This window comes from Dunckerocampus dactyliophorus, chromosome 4 (assembly GCF_027744805.1).
Source record: "Dunckerocampus dactyliophorus isolate RoL2022-P2 chromosome 4, RoL_Ddac_1.1, whole genome shotgun sequence".
Lineage (NCBI taxonomy): Eukaryota > Metazoa > Chordata > Actinopteri > Syngnathiformes > Syngnathidae > Dunckerocampus > Dunckerocampus dactyliophorus.
In genome coordinates this window covers 2,853,654-2,873,940 of record NC_072822.1, presented here as the reverse complement: position 1 = coordinate 2,873,940, position 20,287 = coordinate 2,853,654, and the positions used below count along the sequence as shown (strand labels likewise).

Sequence of the window (20,287 nt, the reverse complement as noted above, 5' to 3'; positions counted from 1 at the left end):
TCTCAGTTTTAGGGTTAATCGTATGAAACTCGCCAGGATGTGTTCTATTGTTTTATTGCAAGATACAGCGGATATGACATTTGCGCATATGCCGACAAGTCTCCAACCTCTGGGCCGATTTTGGTCACACTGACTCCCATTATAACCACCTATTTTTGATGCGGCAAGAGCTGCATGACGGGCGAGTGATAAGCACATCAGCCTCATGTTCCGTTGGGACATCCTTGTGTGTAAGGTTAGGGCTAAAGTTGCAGAAAAGATCTGATGCTATTATGAAAGGCACCGCTTTGGAACCTAAAGGTAAAAAGTATAATTTCAATTTCAAAGGGGTCTCAGGAGTGAAAGTTCTGGTTACTCAGCATTTGCACACATAAAATGACCCAAATGCCTATGTTTTCATTCGTATTATCCCAAACAATTTTAAACAGTGTCACTCCCAGGCTTGGCTTCAGCAAGCAGGGCCTCTTTGAACAGTTTTTTTCTCTCCAGGTTCTCCTTAGCTTTCCTCCGTTTCTCTTGCTTCATTGCTTCAGACTCTCTCTTCCTCACGAGGACTTCGCTTTGCGCTCCTTTGTGAAAAACATCGAGTTTCTCACGCATGATTTCCCGGGCTCGCTTTCGATTGATATCCACTGATCTGGTTTGATGACACTGCAAGCGGGAAATAGCATATATATATTAAATCAGGTAAGTACATTAACACTACAGCATTGGTGTATTGACACATCTGTATTTTGCCACCGTGAGACATTGCTATCTTTGTAAAAGAGGAATTGTTGCTCCGACTCTTTTATTGGATCTCAATGGATTGTGCAAGTATTGCATAAAGTTATCTAAATTGAATTAGGGGCTGCATTCAGTGTGGTCACAAACATCACGTGGTATTAAATACTCAGGGAAGGGTAAAACACACTAGGAATGTCAACAAAAGTATGACTAACCTTCACCACAAGTCCAGAAGGAATGTGCTTGAGGACCACGCAGTTGCTGGTTTTGTTGGTAGCCTGACCCCCAGGTCCAGATCCTCTGACAAACTGCTCCTCCAGCTCGCCTTCATCCAAGACAGGGAGGTCGATCAGGTCCTTCTTGCCGGCCATCGCGACCCATGTGAGCCCGGCTGGAGGCGAGTAGGGGACGCCTAGAGAGTCCCTCCTCCACGTAACTCGACTCCGTAAATTGTTGTACATGTAGCAGAAGAACGGGGAAAGCTTCGACATATTTTAAGTATGTCTGTTGAAGAACTTTAAATATATTTTATATATCCACACGAGGAAACACAAATCCATTAACTGTCCTCGGGAATAGCTCTTCTCACCTTACCTGTGTTTACATCCGCCATCTATTCTTCTTCATGGACAAAACACCACAGTTCCATAGAGACTATGTCGCCCCCGGTGTCGACTAACTGAACTGCAGTTTCTGTGGACGACAAATAAATTAACTTTTCAAAGACATTTTAATTGAGATGGACCTCTATTACGGAAAACGTGTGGATTTTATGTGAATATTAGGAGATAAAAAGCCGTATTTTTATAATAATGAAGTAATGTAGTAAAAAGTATTTTTGTGGCAATATGCAGTAGAGAACTAGATTACACATGTATTTTTAAATTGTATAATGTTACAAATGTACTTCCCAGAACACAGAGGTGGCAAATAATGAATTACATTTAATCGCCTTACTGTAATTGAATACCAGAATAAAGTTGTCGTCATATTGTGGGAAAAAGGTTGTATTTTTGTGAGACTATTCATTGGAGAACTTGATTATAGGCCCCACATGTATTTTTCAATTGTATAACTTTTCAAATCTACACCCCAGAACACAGAGGTGGAAAAAAACAACTTCCATTTACTCACATTACTGTAACTGTGTAGTTTTATTATTAAATGAGTTACATCACTAATAAATGTATATATTTACATATATTTTTATAGGAATAAAGTCGCCATATAACCAGAAAAAACGTCATTTTGCAAGACTAAAATTGTAATGGCATATCAATATTAAGTTGTAATATTACAACAGCAAACAACAGTTATACTTATTATTATTATTACGACAAAAAGTTAATATTATGAGAACAAGCTGTAATAGCAACAATTTATCAATGTATTTGTGCAACTTTTACTCTTAGCATATTTTAAATCAGTTACGTTTTTACTTGACTAGATTTTTTTTTTTACATTTTTAAAATTTTTCCCCCAATTTATGTAGTGTACGCGTTTTACCAACAGGGGGCGACGTTCTGCTTTGAGCTGATGAATTCTGTCAAGTTGGTAAAAGTAGATAGTATACCGGAAGTTAGGCACTCATACAGGCGGAAAAGCCAGGAAGACAGATAGTCATAGGATTTTGAAAAGAAAATATTTATGGTGTACACAAAAAAACAGTTTGTCCCTAGATATTGTAAGATCCAAACGACACATTAGCTCTTAAAATATGTGACTTTAATTGCATAACGGTAACCGGAAAAGCAACCGGAAGTTCTCTCGTGACTTGACACTGTGACGTGCTTGTAAGGAGTGTGAGGTCTCGCATTGCTTCGTACTTACCCGGTGGCAACTTAACGATGGCGGACCCTCTTCTGTGTCTCCTACTCATCCCTCGTCTTCAAGTGTCTCTTGCCCTTCGCCTTGCACACAACGGCGGCGCTTCACCTGAGCACCAGAGACAAGTCGTGTTTTCCGGATGAGCCTGACCGCCAACTCCCGCCAAGCGCTGCTAGCGTATTCAAGGACATTTTTTGGTGTTTAAGCTAACTTTAGCCTTTTCGGCGGTGATCGCTTCCGCCTTTAATTAAGATGGGGGTCCAGTGACCGTGTCAGTAATTGCAAAGGCAGAGTGAACGCACACACACTGATGACGACGGCGATGATGTTTGTGGACGCGTCATCTGTTGATGTCGAACCCGAGATGAGGGTCCAAACAGTCGGCGTCGTCAAGGAAATCGCCTGCTGACTTATTTTTGGAGGGGTACGCTCGTTTCACTCATGGCTTCCTTTGTGGACCTCGCCAGGTGGGCGGTGGCTCCTGCTTGACCCCAGAGAGACCCCCTCAACATACAAAGGTGGATGAACTTTGGACTTTTTCTTATTCTGTAAACACTGACGGTGGAGGTGTCGCATCGCAGGTATGTGAAGAGAATTGCAAGACACATCACTTTGTCATGACTTGTGCTGCCATGTTGCTAGGTAACAAAGTAAGTGCTGGGTTTACTCTCGTTCAAATGCACCTTTTGTTGAAAAAAACTAAACAAAACACGGCTTGTGCTTACCTACTTGCTTTTTGTTTTATTTACAACGCAGAAGCATCAACCAGGCTCATAGGTTGAGGCTCAATCGGTGGCTTTTCCTTCCAGCAAGGTGCAGCGAGAGTCTATGCACTCTCTGCAGTTGAATCACCCCAAAACACTGGCATGCCTGCATGCTGTTACTTCCCGCGTCGTGTCGTCCAGGGAAAAGGCGATCATTTTGTGAGACAAAAGTTGAATACGGCAAGAAAATGTCGCAAGTTGCAATATTTCAACAGACAAAAGTTGTCGTGTAACGAGATTAAAGTCGTGCTGTGGCTGTATGTGAAGAAAGTAGTCATGTGAAAAAGCGTTTTTTTAACAGTCACATTCTTTTACTAGAATCATGTCATCTTAATCTAGGAAAGACAATCATCATTTTGTGGCACAGAAGTCATAATACTGTGGTAATACTGTGTTAAGACACACAAAAGTATTTTTATGAGACCAAAATGACAAAACAAAGTAATATGTCAGATGCTATACTGTTTGCAGATTTTAAAAAATGCCCTGTTTTTACTAAAATAAAATAAAGGGTTCATATTCGTGGAAAATGTCATCATTTTGTGGCATTATTGCAAGTATACGTCCCATTACAGGAATTAAATGGTGCAATTACAGTACTATGTAAAAAAAAAAAAAAAAGTATACATTTTGCATGACTTAAGATGAGTAATATGGGGAAAAACTAGTAATGATATGAAAAAATTAGTACATTGATGAGAATAAAGTTAAATTGGTATGAGGAACAAAGTCGTTTATGACACAGGAGATATAAAAGCCATAAAGTCATCATAATAAAGAAAGTTTTAGACTGAAATAATAATATTACAAAACAATGTTGGAATTTTACGAGAATGACTTTTATGTCATGACAAGAATAAAGTTATAAATCACAAAGAAGTCAATATAATGTGAGAATAAAGCTGTAACATGAGGAGAAAGTCGTAATTGAGAAAAGAACGCAGTTGTAATTTCATGAGAATAGCGTCATATTTAAAGGGGGGAAAAATCGAGGATTTTATGAGAATAAAATGATGTTAAAAGAAAAAATACAGGATTTTTATGGGAGTAAAGTAATAACAGGAAAAAAAAAGTCAGGATTCTACGAGAATAAAGTAAAATTACAAGAAAAAAATTATAAAAATAAAAAGTAAAATAAAGTAATATTACAGATAGGATTTTATGAAAATAAAGTAAAAAAAAAAGCAAAAAACAGTGCAGTATTTTTTGGCACTAAAGTAATATTACAAAAAAAATGCAGGATTTTACGAGAATAAAATATATTACAAAACAAATAATATGTGATTTGACGACAGTAAAAGAATATTGCAAGAAAAGTGTCGACACGTATGTCCACAGCGTTCATGATAATGACATGAAAATGCATCATGGACAGTTATGCAAATTACATGACATTAAAAGACACCCCCCCCCCCAAAAAAAAAAAAAAATTCGGTCCTGTGCAAAACACTGCAATGTGTTTCCTGTCCACCTGACTCAAACGAACTTGCTTACACGATTGAGACACTGCAGGAAGTAGCGTCATCAAAACATGTTTACTTCATGCAGACAGCTGACCTGAAGTCAGCCATTGGAGGACAAGCTCTGTCTTGCACTCACCTCAATGGAGCAATGCAGCAGGCGGGTGCCAAGATGATGTTATTGGCACATAATGTTATTTGGGGGGGGGGGGGGGTCGAGGCCTGCGTGACGCCACCTTGAAGCACACAAACGGTCGCCGGGGATGTTGTGTAACGTGCATCAGCTACGGATCTTCAAAGTTTCATCAGGCCTGTCATCCCCCCACCCCTTCTTGAAGTTGCACGAAATGGCAGCAGCTGAGGGCAGATATGTGATTTCTTGCAGTGATTCGACCGAGGCGGGTCGCCACCCATGTTGTCCCTGTGCCACATTTTCCCAAACACATGAAGATCGGATGTTGATGATACCACAAGCGCCTGAACATGATGTCATCATCACTGGCGACCCGGCTTGCCTCCATAAAAAACAAAACAAAAAAAAACCCTTCTAAAATCCTGCTGTAAACACGGCAGCTCAACAACGTATTTGCCTAACCTGTTTTTAAAATGGGGCCTGCCCCTTTTAGCCTGGAGGAGCTGCTAACACACATGCACACACACACACACACACACACACAAAGGGCGTGGCCTATGCAAACACAAAAATCTTTTAATCAAGTTATAGCCAGGCTTGATTTTTGTATAGCGTGGAATCAGTAGCCAACGTTTACATGGACACGCACGTATCCGGATTGAAAGCCTCACCAGAATTGCGCCAGTTGGGAATGTTCGGAACCCATCATGCACAATTTCGTTCATATTGAGTGAGGCAGGGGGGCTATGCCAAAAAAAGGTCAGTTGAAGGTTTGTTTTGTGTTTTTTTTGCACCCGCTCCTGGGCTTCCTCTACTGTTGTAAAGTAGAATTTGCTTTAAAGCCTCAGTGATGCGTTTGTTTAGTGACACATCATGGTGAAGGTGTCTGGGCTGGGCCACCAATAATGTTTTATAGACCACCATGGTGGGTGATGCGTGGTCGCCATGGAAACAAGAGAAACGCAATTTTTACAGGCTCATATCGTATGGCGTGTTTATTTATTTATTAGCAGATTGCATTTTACACTTTCCTTGTTTGCCTTCATCTCTCTCGGTCGTCAGTGGACGTTCGGCGACTCTGTTAGGTACACCTGCACAGTTTATCGCAGCGTGACCCAATGCACAAACTAAGAGATAAAACTAATTGAAGTTAGAAGGATAAATGGAATAGAAATAATGAGGAACAATAAGCGTGCCTTTTAGTAATTCTCATAATAAATAAATAGAATTCAATAAAAAATCAAAATGAAAATAATGCCCAGTTTTGATTGATTAAAATAAAATAAAATAAAATCCATCCATTTTCTATACCGCTTCATCCTCATTAGGGTCGCGGGGGCATGCTGGAGCCTATCCCAGCTGACTTCGGGCGACAGGTGGGGTACACCCTGGACTGGTCGCCAGCCAATGGCAGGGCACATATAGACAAACAACCATTCACACACACATTCATACCTATGGACAATTTAGAGTCGCCAATTAACCTCACCTGCATGTTTTTGGGAATGTGGGAGGAAGCTGGAGTACCCGGAGAAAACCCACACGCACACACGGGGAGATCATACAAACTCCACACAGAAATGCCCAAGGGAGAATCGAACCCAGATCTTCCCGATCTCCAGGCTGTTACTGTGTTGGCCAACATGCTAACCACTAGACCACAGTGCGGCCCAAAAAGCAAAAAATAAAATAAAAAAAATAATTCCTCCTATTTGCTGCACTTATATTTTCGATTACTCTGTAAAATCCTCTCAAATGGCCTTGGGTTCCCCTGAAAGACGCTGTAGAAATCCAATGTATTATTATTACAGGTGCACGATAATATCGGGCTGATTTGAGGGAATTCTGACGTCACACCGATAACATTAAAAACAGCTCGGATAACCGATAATTAAAAAAACACTCCAATTAGGCGAGATTACCCGATTATTCCTTTGTTCTCCTGCCTGTGACGTTAACGGCCCAGCGTAACTTCACTTGAGCTCACTTCTAAACAAACATTCACATTAAGAGGAAGGACGTTATACCAAATGCTCCGCGATGAGGGGGAGAAAAAAAAACCCTCACCGGCCACCTGAAACGCAGTGGCGTTTGAAAAGTGCAAAAGGTTTGCCAGAGACCTCTGTGGCGTCACACTGGCTGCTTGGAGCGTGTGCCCGAATACAGTGCACCTTGCTTGGCCACTGCAGGTGGCTCCCTCCCCTCCATGCTGTGGTTCTCCTGATAGTAGTGATGTGGTAGTAGTAAAGACATGATTAGATTAGGTTTGATTAGGACTAAACAACAGGTACATTTGGTCAAATCCTGGTTGGTCAAGTCCTTCTTACCCCCAGGTGTGCACAGATGACAGTTAAGTAAAAAAAAAAGCAGATCAGTTATCGGTATCATATCGGTCTTGAGAAGCGAAAGTTAGCGGTATCGGTTTAAAAAAAAAAGATATCGTGCATCTGTGTTTCTCCACGATGTTTTCATTTATTCTGCCGTTTTTTTTGTCCGCTAACTCATTTTTCAACCGATTCACACCATTCCAGCATCAAATTGTTCAGCGCCTTCGGGAATCCTATGCAACGTTTCAGTTTTTGGAAAAAAATATTCCACAAAATTTTTCCCAATGAAAATGAATGGGTCATTTTTTCAAACTTCCACCGATTCAAACTATTCCACCATGAAAACATTCCACGCATCCACGGCTTCAAACTAACATTCCAAAAATTCCAACTTTTCCCGACATTCCCATTTCTCCTTTGATCTTAATTACTGTCATTTCCTTTGATCTTAATTACTCCACTACAAGATTTCAAACATTTCCAACGTTAAATCGTTCAGCACAATTCAGGATATCTGTTGTTCACATATAAACATTTCTCATTTTTCCCAAAATTTCCATTTGTCCAGAAAACTAATTAACATAAGGATATTCCTTTGATCTTAATTACTCAAGTACTTCAACATTTTTCAACCAGTTCTAACAATTCCAACATCAAATCGTTCAGCACAATCCAGACATTAAGGCTACCTACGGCATCTAACATGCGTTTAGCCAATAACATTTGACATACATCAGACATATTTTGTCTTTCATGATGTCATAGAATACTCTTATGTCACACATAATTTGTATTCCTTTTTTTCCTTTTACAGGAAATTATTATTCCTGTTTTTGCTCATTTTTGTTTTTCCCCCACCCCACCTCATTAGGCTTGGCATTCGCACGCAATGTCTTCAGACTTGGCAATCATCTAGTTGTTGTTATTATTATTATTATTATTACTAGTAATGTTGTTTCTAATGTTTTAGTTACCGCATTTAACTGCGTAGGAGAGGCATTGTAATGAAAAAACACAGAATCTCCTTCGATTGTGCAGGTGTACCCAATGAAGTGCAAAATTCCCAGCCATTGTATTGTTTTGTCTTTTATTTATTTTTTTCCTCTAATGTGATTGGTGTTCTATCAAACATGGCCGCCACCGGCCTGTCACACGGGTTGCCAAACGAGCGTTGAGGAAACAATCTCAGGCGTGCTTCCTGTCAGTTGGAGTTTGAACGTGGCTGCGTGTGACGTGTCATCGCCGGCAGTGAGGCAGAGAGAGAGAGAGAGAGAGAGACGCGTGAACTTTTTGTGGGCAGATAGCGAGCTGAAGTTATGTAAAGTAACGTGCTTTTTGTGTCTTGCTTTATCAGCTACGGTCTTGGCTCCTGGATGGGAGCAGATTGAGGGCTATTTTGGAAGCATGTGTCTTGAATCCCGCCTACTTCACATCCCGCACACCCAAAGGAAAGGTGGCAGTGTAAATCTTGAAGTGATGTGGACCCATCATGCCTCTGGAGTTGCCACCGTGCATAGCCTTATCTCTCTCTATAGTTTCCTGTGACAGCTTTATTATTTGTCACATTATCAGTCATTATCAAGCTTTAATGACAAAAACAAGCTTTCATGTTATCAATGCTTGTGTGTGTTTGCCTCCACGTAGCTAATAACCCATGGATGCAAAAACGCACGCCTTCTCTGCGTCATTTGTTTGACAGTCAATAGATTTTTATTGGCACTGACAGCGCTACGGGGGATTTTAACAAGTCCTGCCTATGTTTTCCCCTCAAATAGAGCCCACCTGCTCGGGAGGACAGCAGCTACATGAAAGTAACGACGTATTTATACGGGCCCTTGCTGTGACCTTTTACACATTGTTTTGCCCGCGGCGCTAATGCGCTCGTGTTCGATGGACAAGGTCAAGGTAGCTGTGTATGCTAAGTGTTGAAATGCAGTTGTTTTTTGTTAGCTTTTATTACACAAAAACACAGTGCGGCAATATTGAACACTTATGATGACAGGTCATGGAAATGTAGCTGTGCGCAGCTGCTCACACCGATGGTTTTTTATGTAGAATTGTGCCCTCAGGGCATTCACACATAAGTTTCTCCACGATTTTTTAAATTCATTACACCGTTTTTTGTCCTCCTAACTAACTCCTCCTTCATTTTTCAACCGATTCACACCATTCAAGCATCAAATCGTTCAGCTCGTTCGGGAATCCTATGCGATCATTTCAGTTTTTCCAAAAAATCCCCGATTTTCCAAAAATCCAACAACTTCACAGAATTTTTCCCATTTATAATGAATGGGCCATTTTTCAAACTTCCACCATTTGCACATTTCTCAACCAATTCAAACCATTCCACCATTAAAACATTCCACACACCCACGGCTTCAAGCTAACATTCCAAAAATTCCAACTTTTCCCGACATTCCCATTTTTTCATTGATCTTAATAACTAATTTCCTTTGATCTTAATTACTCCACTACAACATTTTTCAACCAATTCAAGCAATTCCAACTATAAATCGTTCAGCACAATTAAGGACATCTATTGTTCACATTTAAGCAATTCAATTTTTTTTCCCTAAATTCTCATTTTTTCCAGAAAACTAATAATTAACTTAAGGATATTCCTTTGATCTTAATTACTCAAGTATTTCAACATTTTCCAACCAATTCTAACAATTCCAACATCAAATCATTCAGCACAATCCGGACATTAAGGCTACCTATAACATTTACCATACATTTAACCTGTAATCTTTAACATACACCATACATATTTGTCGTTCATGATGTCATAGTCTTGAATCATATAATTTGTTTTCCTTTTTTTCTCTTTTACTACTTTTTTTTGCTCATTTTTGTTCCCCCCCACCTCATCGGGATTGGGCGTTCACACGCAACGTCTCCAGACATTGCAATCATGTAGTTACGTATGATACACTATTCAGTCATGAGGACTAAAGCCTATCTTACGGAAAAAGTGTGCTGCAGCTGTGAATCCAGCAGAGGGTGCTGTCTCGCAAGTCAATTCACTCAATATTTTCCAGCAGGAAGATGCTTTGAGAAGACTTGATGCTGTGTGGCTGCATTTTTTTGTCAGACTGCAGGGCTGTAATTGTGTGAAACTGAATTGAAAATGAGTTAATAAGTGTGAGAGGAATATCATAGTTTAGTGTTTCAAAAGTAGGCATTATTAGGGCTTTTTGCATCCTTTTTTCCACATGGGATCCTGGAAGCAAATTGCGAGGATTAGGCCTGTCACGATAACAAATTTTGCTGGTCGATAATGAGTACTTCATTTTACAAAATACACATAATTTGGTAATAAATGAATTTAAGACAACAAAAAAGTCTGAGTAGCTACTTTGGAGCTGAGCCAAAAGAATCAGTTCTCTAAAAAGAGCCGAAATTTCCATTGGTGTGCTGGCTCAGGCTAATTTGCTGCAAGGCAAGGTAGCCACGCCTCCACATACAGGGACAAAGAGGGGAGGAGACGACAGGAGGGTTCACTCTCTCTGTTCATTCCACTGTAGCACCAATGCACACAGACGGCTGCAGAGTGAACCCTCTTGTCATTCAGCCTGAAGGAGAGACAGTCCAAACACGAATGCAAGCACATGGCAATTTATCGAGGCCGCTGAAAATGAGCAACGCCGTTTTTGTTTTTTTATTGTCTGAGTAATCGATTTATCGATTATTGTGACAGGCCTAGGATTTTTTTTAAGCGCAATTTTGCACGTTTTTTTTTAACAGAACGCGCATTGTGTTCTGCGTCCTTGTGGTGTGGTGTATTAGAGTGATATATCGGTACAGAATATAGTTGGCTACTTTGCAGATTTCACTTATTGCGGGCTATTTTGGGAACCTATCTCCTGCGACAAACAAGGGAACACTGCAACAGACCATCTATGTTAGTTGGCACCAAACTATCACTCCTTAGGGTAGGAGTGTGGGCATGTTTCTTGGCTTTCTGAAAATGTGGCCCCCATATCTTATTAGACATGTACTTGATTTTGGGCATTTGAGCTTCTTCACCAACATTTTTGACTGTGCCCTACCTAATAATATTAATGGTAACTACATGCCTAACAGTAATAATAATTTTTAAAAATGCCTCAGTTGAACACACGCTAACATTTGCAGTGATTGATGTCCTCTCCGATGTGCAAGGGCCGCAACGTTTTTCTTTGAGCTCGTCATCTTGAGTAGACACTCATCTCGACAGCGTTTCAAATAATCGTCCATCATGCGCAGGAGAGTGTCAGCCAGCGCGGCGCTGAACGGAACATTTTGTTTCCTGTGTCTGCACAGAGCTGGCTCAACTTGCCCTCCCACCTCCAGCGAAAGCAGGTGATGCCACTGTTGATGTGTTGATGAGCCGCCTGATGAATGGGGCTTTTAATGTTGCCCGAGGGGCTGGAACCCGTGTCATGTCTCCTTCACACAGCAGGATTTCTGCCGTTGTGGTTTAAAAAAAATTATTTTTTTTAAAGAAAACGACCACTTTCCTGTCTCCTCCTGCAAGTACAGTGTGTGTGGTGTGTGTTGCACATAGGGGAGGCTGGTGTGTTTCCTGGTGAACCATTGTGCTCTCTGCACGTGAGCTGAATTCAAAGTGCTCCTGCACACATGACCTCTCCTGCAGGAGAGTTCAGAGGTCGTCAACAGAAAAAGGCAAACGCTTTTTGTTTCTGTCAAAGTTGGACACCCTCGTGGATGGTGGATTAGCTCATCTAACTGTGTGTTTCCTACTTATTTATTTGACTCCCTTATGGAAAAAAAAAACAATAGATGTATTTGTATCCAACGTGTACGTTGTTTTATGTAGATCTGACGATTGAATAATTGAGTAGCTAAATTGATTGATACTTCATTGATCCCCGGGCATCCAGTAGCTCACAGTATAAATTAAGGCTCTAAAATACAATGCAAATCTCTAAGCATAAATCTAGCATAAAAGTAATAAAAACAATCTTTAAGCATCGCACGCTACCGAGCTAACTAGTTAGCCTCCAATTCATTTATTCTAAACTTAAGAAAAGGTTTCAAACAGAGTGGAGAAAAAGGACAAAGGAAGAAGACAAAAATCTACCACTTCCACATGGAATCGGAGGAGAATTTGTTTTGCCATGCCATGGCTGTTTACATGCAGTGTTAAGGTAATGTAATGTGTCATCATTGTAATATTACTGACAGCTAGTGACTAGAATCCTACATATGACTTGTCCTTCAATATTTTTTAACTCTTAATAGGGCATAGTCAACCACAAAACAAAACAATCATTTATTAATTCAATAATTTTTGAAAAAGCGCAATAGAATGAGGCAGGGTTTACCAAATATTGTGGGTTCAGGTGTGCCTAATTATTTGTCAATTGTATAAATGATACATTAGGTTTATCTAATTTTGGACTTGTGTGTGTGCACCTAATAATTCATATTTTGGGATTACAGACAATTTTGGCCTCTGGTGTACCTAATAAGTTTAACTGTACCTAATACATTGGATAGGCATATCCTGATCCGAGATTGATATCGGATATCGGGTCGATGTCTGCAGAAAAATAAAAATATCGGATTATATTGTCCTGCTTCTCAAATCTCCGATACTGGCACTCATTTACAAGCAGTCGATTCCAGATGCGTCTAACCAGCAGCGACTGTAGAGCCCATGTGATCGCAAGAACAGTCTTTGCTAGGAGCAGGAGCGAGTGCAATACTTGTCCTGCACAAGTTTCCCATGCTGGCACAGAACTGGGAAGTTTAATGCGACCAACCTCTTTGTGAACCTGAAGCGGCATCACATGTATGATTCATGTTTTTTTTTTATATTCTACACTTCAAAATAAATAATAAGCGTACCTAGGATTCATGCGGATCAGTGTCGGTATAGTCAAGGCTGCAATATCTGTATCGGATTGGAAGTGAAAAAGTTGAATGGCGACACATACGTGATATTTTTAAGTGAAGCTAATCTTTTGGGCGAAGCTAAAATTTGCTGCAACATACCTAACATTTTGGGCGCAGGTGTCTTGACTTTGACAAAGTTGACAATGCTAAAATGTTACTTGAAACCTGACCTGTATGGCATTTAAATGGCAAAAGCTAAGCTGCAACAAATTGGTAGGGCACTGAGTGGTCCGCTGTCTTTGACTCTACCGCACCGTCTTAGGCCTTGTGTTACTTCCTCTTTCCTTTCCAGCGGCCACAGACACCTAACTGCACGTGGACTAAAAATAAGACCATCAGCCCCCCTTCCCTCACCTCGCTGTCATAGTCCGCACTTGTGTTCGTGTTACGAGCATTCTTTTTTCTAGGATTGCAGACCAAACCGTTTGTAGTATTGTGTGTGTGTGTGTGTGTGTGTGTGTGTGTGTGTGTGTGTGCGCGCGCGCGTGTCCTTCAAGGTGTCATAGTGATAGGGACCAGTTGGTTTTATAGTCTTTGGCTCTGATAAGAAAAGGTGATAAAAGTCTTGTTTTTCCACACAACTAAGAACTTAACCTCTGAAGCCAATGAAAGGTTTGGGCCAAATGGCCTTTTATGGTTACGTAGAGAGAGAGAGAGAGAGAGACACTCAGCGGAAAGGGCAGTTTTGGGAAGAGAGAATGGTGTATAGTGCACAAGAGGTTTGGAGGTATTTGACTTGAAGCCAGCAGACCATCTCAGCTTGAGCAGCCCTTCAAAACGTTTGTCCATTCGCACATTTGACCGTGTCGGCTAATTCCCCACAGACCCGCCCTCCTAACTGATGACTCATTCCATGTAATGATTACCGTGAGTGAATTATCATGGTTGTCAGTATTAATCACAATTTGCTGAAAATATGCACTGAATTTTAGGTGCAAAAATATCTCGGAACGCCGTCAATTGATTTGCCTTCCGCCAGGTTTCATTACAGCAAAATAGAAGACGTAGCACCGGAACACAAACGTTTTTGGGGTGCACGATATGAGGAATTATGATATCATACTGTTAAATCCGAGAACTGACAGGGTGACATGCTGCAAACGGCCTGTCGTATCTTCCCCACCTCCCCTGAGGTCACTTGTAAACAAACATGGCGTCAATCGTGTGGGACTTCTCACTGTTTCAGAGGAAGACATTTCGCCACATGCTCCAAATGCTCTGCAAACATTCGGCAATGGGGGGGGGGAAATCAAGCTTCAATACATCAAAACTTATCAGCCACTTAAAATGCCAGCCTCGCTACGACACCGGGGGCTTGTTCCTATCGCTGCAGCATTTGAAAAGAGGAAAAAAAGGGCTGAAGCAATCTGTGATTTCATCATGGAAATGATGGCGCTGGACGACCAGCCCTTTATTGAAGATAGCGGCTTTTGTCGACTAGGAAACCCCCTTGGAGCCATGGTATACTGTTGTTAATAGGAGTGATATCATATTTGGTAAAGACAAATCCACAGGTACAGTTTGTCAAATCCAAGTTTGTTTGAATCGTTCCTACCTCCATGTGTGCACAAAGTACATTTAAATCTAAATTGAAAAAATAATAGATAAAAAGTCATTGGTTATCGGTACTGGGCTTGAGAAACAAGAAGGTATCGGTTGTGCCTTATGATCTCCACGTGAACAGACTAGCGGAATTGGCCAATTAAAACCGAAACTACTGTTAAAATGTTAAACCGCTAAATTGTGGTGGAATCTCATCCACCCATCCATCCATTTTCTATGCCACAAACACTAATCCATCCCCTCCCGAACTAAGCATGTCTAAACGGCAAGTTGGTGAAAAACCTTTTGAATCTGCTCTCACAGAGCGTGAATGGATGTTAGCGGGGTTAGCCTAGTTTAGCAGAGCATGCTGGTGCGGCCGTGTTTGTGCGAGTCAGGCTATATGAGTGTGTTTACACTGCGTTGTTTCTTTTTTTTGTTTTTTACCGCTTGTTAAGATAAACGAGCGTTTTACGATGCCCGCTGATGTGTAAGTTCTGGGTGAAATAAGGACAAGAGCCGCGTTTATTTTTGCCCCCCGCTTGTCTTAACCTTGAACAGACATTCTCAACACACTCACCACTGTCTTGATTTACATTATTTTCTGTGGGAAAATGTGCTTTGGCTCGAGTCCGTTTTGGAGTTGGACCTTCTAGAATGGATTAATGATGTCAACCAAGGCATCAGTGCATTATGTTGGGGGGGGGGGAATGACACTGCACTTTCTTCCACACTGCACTGATGCAGGAAGGACATTTTGCATGAAGCCAATGCAAACAATCTCCATGTGACTTCCTAACAGGTTGCTCACTCCTGCCGGTTTGCATAAATATCTGCTGCCTTCATAAAAAGGGGTGTCAAAGGAAGCATGTCATGATTTGCATGGGAGCACAAAATGCGAGCTTCGTGGCCAGGAGCAGGGGCGTCCAAACCGTCTTTGGTCTCACAAACTTGTATTTCTATTTCTTTTAAGTGTGAATTTAGTAGGACATTATATACAATTCAAGACCTAACACTTTAATTCGCTGCATTATGTACACCTACATAATGCACCTACAGTGCATTGGTTTTTGTATGAAATACTGCTATTTTTTTATTGGCAGCTCAAATAATAATTAGGGCATGAAGAATGCTGTATAAATTAAGTGATAGCTGAACATCAGTCTTCGCGTCTGGCTTTTTTTTTCTTCCCCCCAGCCTCCAAGCTTGCGCATGTAGCAGCTGCTGTTGTCAGTTTGTCTCAGCTGTAAGATGTTTGATTTGATGCCACACCCACACACCGTCTCATCCGACTCACAGTTGTGTCTCTAACCTGCAGCCACGTCGTATATTCCATATCTAAATCATTTTTTATATATATATATATATATATATATATATATATATATATATATATATATATATATATATGATCAGAAGCAGAGTGTGAAAGCAGTAGATGCAGCAGCAAGAATCAGGCCCCGTTTGCGCTCGTGGGCTCCACTTCCCTCGTCACTCTGACTTCATCTGGCCAGCCAATGAGGAGAGCAGCCTCGTTGTCTCCATGGCAACCCCCCTCCCCTCCAAGCAATGATGGAGAGGATACAGGGGCAGGGAAGAGAATACATTTTGGCCTCAGGCGTGACATTTTGCCTCACAAGGTTGGCAGATTGTGTTCCATATTTTGTTTTTCTTTTGCGCGCACTTGAAGAATCATCACTGTCTTTTCAAGCGTGTAAAAGACTGTCAATCAGTCTTAATGTATAATCCAAAGAGAGGCTGCACAAATAAGCACATATTTAATTGTGGAGATATGTTGGAGTTATTAAGAGATGACTGATACTATTTGTGGAGGCGAGTCTCTTCACGTGAAGCCGAAACGGAAGTGGCTTTCGTATTCCGTTCGTATTGTACTGAGCGGCCAGGACAGAGATGTGTGCGGCGCTTTCCGTTACGTCACAATAACTTTCAGTTCTTTCGATGCCTTTTTTGAATGTCTTATATTTGTATTTTAGTTCTTTTAGTTATTATGTTTTTTATATATTTATATATATAATGTTATGTTATATATATATATGCTTGAAAATGGTTAATATGGACCAAAAATGTGCTTAACCATGCATATTTTTGACTAATATGCCGTATTCAACCACAAAACAGCATGATTTATAAATTAATATATTTTTGAAAAGCCGTGATAGAGTGAGGCCGTGAAATTTGAACCGTGATGTGGCAAGGGAGGACTGTGTTGTGTTCAAAATTAAGGTGTCCTTCATGCAGTCAATTATACTTTACACACAGACAATAAGGGATGCCGGCACGACTTACCTCCCAGCTCTTTAGTCACGTTTTATAGCTGTCAAGTATACTCGTCACAAACACCACACAGCCCTAAGGCCCCGCTCTGAATCAGCATCTTGTTGCCAGCACGCACACACACATGCACACACACTCACACTCTCTCTCACAATCATAGAGGGTTTGACTGTGATGTTGAAAGGGAAGAGAGTGTGTGGCGAAACAGAAGCCTTTCCTGAGAGCGGCCTGTGGGCTGAATGAATTAGCTAATGGGCTGGTCAGAACGCCAGCGTAGCCACGCTTTCCGATATTGGGCCCTAAGTTATGTAAGAGCGCTCCTCGTGGAGCTGATGTGGGCTGCCCGTGCGATCCTCGGTTAACCTCCACACGTAACTGATTAATGTGAGAGTAATTTGCATACAAGGTCATCTAATTTTAGACATTGGATGGCGGAATCATTGATTAGAGTGAGGTATGCGACAGGCCCTGTCGGGAAATGTCAGGCTAATGTGCGGCAGTGAGGCGTAAGAAAACAATGGCTCATTTTTAAAGGTTTTAAAGATTTGTAATTACAGTAAATGCCTCTTTGAGGGGTGAAAATACCCACATAAAGCTCCCAAAACAACCATATTGGCAGTATAGGGACACATTTATCATTCAGGGGATGGACTTAGTTCACCATTCTTTGCTTCCAATTTTGTGGGTGGTGACAGTTGGTGAAGGCCCTTCCCGAAAGAGCTTTTTTTGTTTTGTGACTTCCTGGTGGTAAAATGGGAATGCAGCCCAATGCTTTTTGTGAATGCTTTGTAGTTTACAGGCACATGCAAAGTCACACTTTTAGAGTAGTCAATGTCAGTAGCTGGTCCAGCTTCAATAACGGTACCTTTCTGCCTCCAGGATTTCGCAAATTTACAATTTGCTCACATATTTTGGCCAATCATCGTCATAGCCACTAGGGATCGGCTGCCAATCCGCTCTCAGCCACACTCCAACATTGTACGTGCTGTAATGCGCCTCTGAGCTGGTTGCCACTTGGCTCCCGCCACCCGCAAGAAGAAGAAAGCGCAACACCACCACGCAAACATGTTCGCGGTGTACCGTGGGGAAGTTAGTTTCACGCTGGGCGTCGGCTATTCGGCTCCGTAGCTACAGCGGTGCTTCACCGCTCACTGTGCCCGGACCGCTTTGTCATGGTGCGGGGAGCTCACATGGGAATTGACGCTCTAACCGCTGATTGTTTGTACTAGGTACCGTCAGTAAATTACTATTGCGTTGCAGAGAGTTTGTTAAAAAAAAAGTCACATATTCTAAATCACACCACAAATTGATCTATAACCATGTCAAAGGATTAGTTTTACCCCAAAAGTATTTTTGTATAAATTTAAAGTATCCTTTTTTTCCATTTTTGTCTTTTATTGGATGTACTTTAAAAGTGTGCTCACTTTAGTGAGGTACTATTCATGTTTTCTTTCCAAGACTCTTTTTAAGAAGCATTCCTTACTGTAGGAGGAAAAGGAGGCGGAGGAACACAATGGAGAAGATGCTCAGAGGGTGTCGGGGTATTTTTAGCTCATCCCCTCGTACTGCAATGATGACTAAAGAACAAGGGCAGGTTGCACATCCCACCTCCTTTGAGACTGTGGAGAAGGCTGCTGCTTCTAATTCTTCTTGGGGAAATTCGTCTTCATTGTGGTGGTTGGCTACGCGATAGCCTGTTTGTTGAGCTCGGCTTCCCACACCCTTGCCCTACCTGTCCTATGAGCTTAAGATGATTTGAGTAGAATGTATTTGCTGGCACCGTCTGTGCACCACTGACGTCAAGCAATCAACTTTGTAACGAACCACAGAGTAAAACATCGTAGTCGGTTGCAGTGTTTGCCAACCTTTACTGAGCCAAGGCACAAATTAATATTAGAAAAAAATGACTTCTGACTTACTCTTGTGTGTGAATGGCAACAGGTGGCAGCACAGCTAAATTATGGACCTTCTGCTGTGGAGTGGAAGAACATTTTTCATTTTTAATTGTCACTGTACCTCACTGGCGTAGCTAGATGAGCAAAAATACACCATTTGTAGTAAATTATTATTATTTTTGGACCAATTGAGTGAAATTGTCACTGTGACACAGTGGTTGGGAATCAGTGGTCTATTGTGTAAAATGTTACAGCAATCATTGTTGCAGTATATGGTTGACAACACAAAATGGCCTACTTCACTGTTTCGCATACAGTTTATTTACAAAATTTAATTTACCTCCAATTTGGTCAGAATTCTATGCAGTTTTTCCTACAAGTACTGGAAATTCCAGGGTCAAACTGGTACCACCAGAAAACCTGTATTACCTTGACAGGCCTTGAAAATGAACATTTAGCATTCTTACTTTTTGCACTTCTATGATAATTAAGTTACAGTGAATTCCAGACTACAAGCCGCTACTTTTTTCACACGCTTTGAACCCTGCTCCTCCAAGTCCGAGTCCACGGTTCTCACTTTGGAAAAGGGTGGCGTTTCATCTCCAGGTTGGGGATGAGATCCTGCACCAAGTGGAGTAGTTTAAGTACCTCGGGGTCTTGTTCATGAGGGAGGGAAGGATGGAACGCGAGATCGACAGGCGGATTGGTGCGGTGTCTGCAGTGATACGGACTCTTCATGGTGTGGTGAAGAGGGAGCTGAGCTGAAAGGCAAAGCTCTCAATTTACCGGTTGATGTATGTTCCTCCTCTCACCTATATCATGAACTTTGGATAGTGACCGAAAGGACAAGATGGTGCGTACAAGCGGCCCAAATTAGGGCTCTCGCTTTGAGATAAGGTGAGAAGCACTGTCATCCGGGAGAAACTCTGTGTAGAACCCCTGCTCCTCCGCATTAGGAGGAGCCAGTTGAGGTGGCTCGGGCATCTCGTCAGGATGCCTCCCGGACTCCTCCCTTGGGAGGTGTTCAGGGCATGTCAGATCGGTAGGAGGCCTCGGGGAAGAGCCAGGACACGTTGGAGAGACTGTGTCTTTCAACTGGCCTGGGAACGCCTGGGGAGAGGGAAGTCTGGGCTTCCCTGCTTAGGCTGCTGCTGCCGCGACCCGATCTCAAATACGTGGAAGAAGATGGATGGATGGATGGATGGATGGATGGATGGATGGATGGATGTAGGATGGAAGTTGCTTAAACAATGATGTGGCTAATTCGTGGCTAAAAGAACTACAGATGCAGATTCAGGAAGTCGTGAGTTGGACGCTAACATCACGTTTTGAAGTCTTCTGCAGCGATTGTGTTTTGATCTGACAAATCTTTGACAAAGTTTGAGCAAGTGTAGAATTACTTCAGCTTCTGCTT

At 41.6% G+C, this 20,287-nt stretch overlaps 2 protein-coding genes across 12 annotated transcripts in view; one reads left to right on the top strand and one right to left on the bottom strand.

The window, feature by feature from the left end:
- Positions 1-404: 404 nt before the first annotated feature.
- Positions 405-2,937, bottom strand: mtrfr (mitochondrial translation release factor in rescue). 2 transcript variants are annotated; one of them, XM_054772665.1, is made up of 4 exons: positions 2,557-2,937; positions 1,321-1,419; positions 942-1,208; positions 405-651 (listed from the first exon to the last, which is right to left on the bottom strand). In XM_054772665.1, exons 3-4 carry the CDS (start codon positions 1,185-1,187, stop codon positions 421-423), a joined length of 477 nt encoding a protein of 158 aa, XP_054628640.1. In that variant the 5' UTR covers positions 1,188-1,208; positions 1,321-1,419; positions 2,557-2,937; the 3' UTR covers positions 405-420. The 2 variants fall into 2 exon arrangements, with proteins under 2 accessions (XP_054628640.1, XP_054628638.1); XM_054772663.1 differs by having other exon boundaries at positions 942-1,419; positions 2,557-2,933.
- LOC129179427 (membrane-associated phosphatidylinositol transfer protein 2-like) overlaps positions 2,493-20,287 on the top strand; it is a 72,825-nt gene continuing 55,030 nt past the window's right edge. For 7 of the 10 annotated variants that reach the window (XM_054772643.1, XM_054772647.1, XM_054772644.1 and 4 more), the window contains exon 1: positions 2,494-3,134. The gene's annotated coding sequence lies outside the window, so the exon portion shown is untranslated. Of the gene's footprint in view, positions 5,670-20,287 lie in introns of all 10 variants that reach the window. The other 3 variants (XR_008569960.1, XM_054772639.1, XM_054772642.1) reach the window with 2 other exon arrangements.

What these genes read in the sequence shown, in the direction of transcription:
- mtrfr (XM_054772663.1), bottom strand. Translation starts at nt 1,217, where the DNA reads ATGTCGAAGCTTTCCCCGTTCTTCTGCTACATGTACAACAATTTACGG. An exon ending in CTTCTGGACTTGTGGTGAAG is followed by an intron (nt 652 to 941) that starts GTTAGTCATACT and finishes TCCCGCTTGCAG; the next exon opens with TGTCATCAAACCAGATCAGT.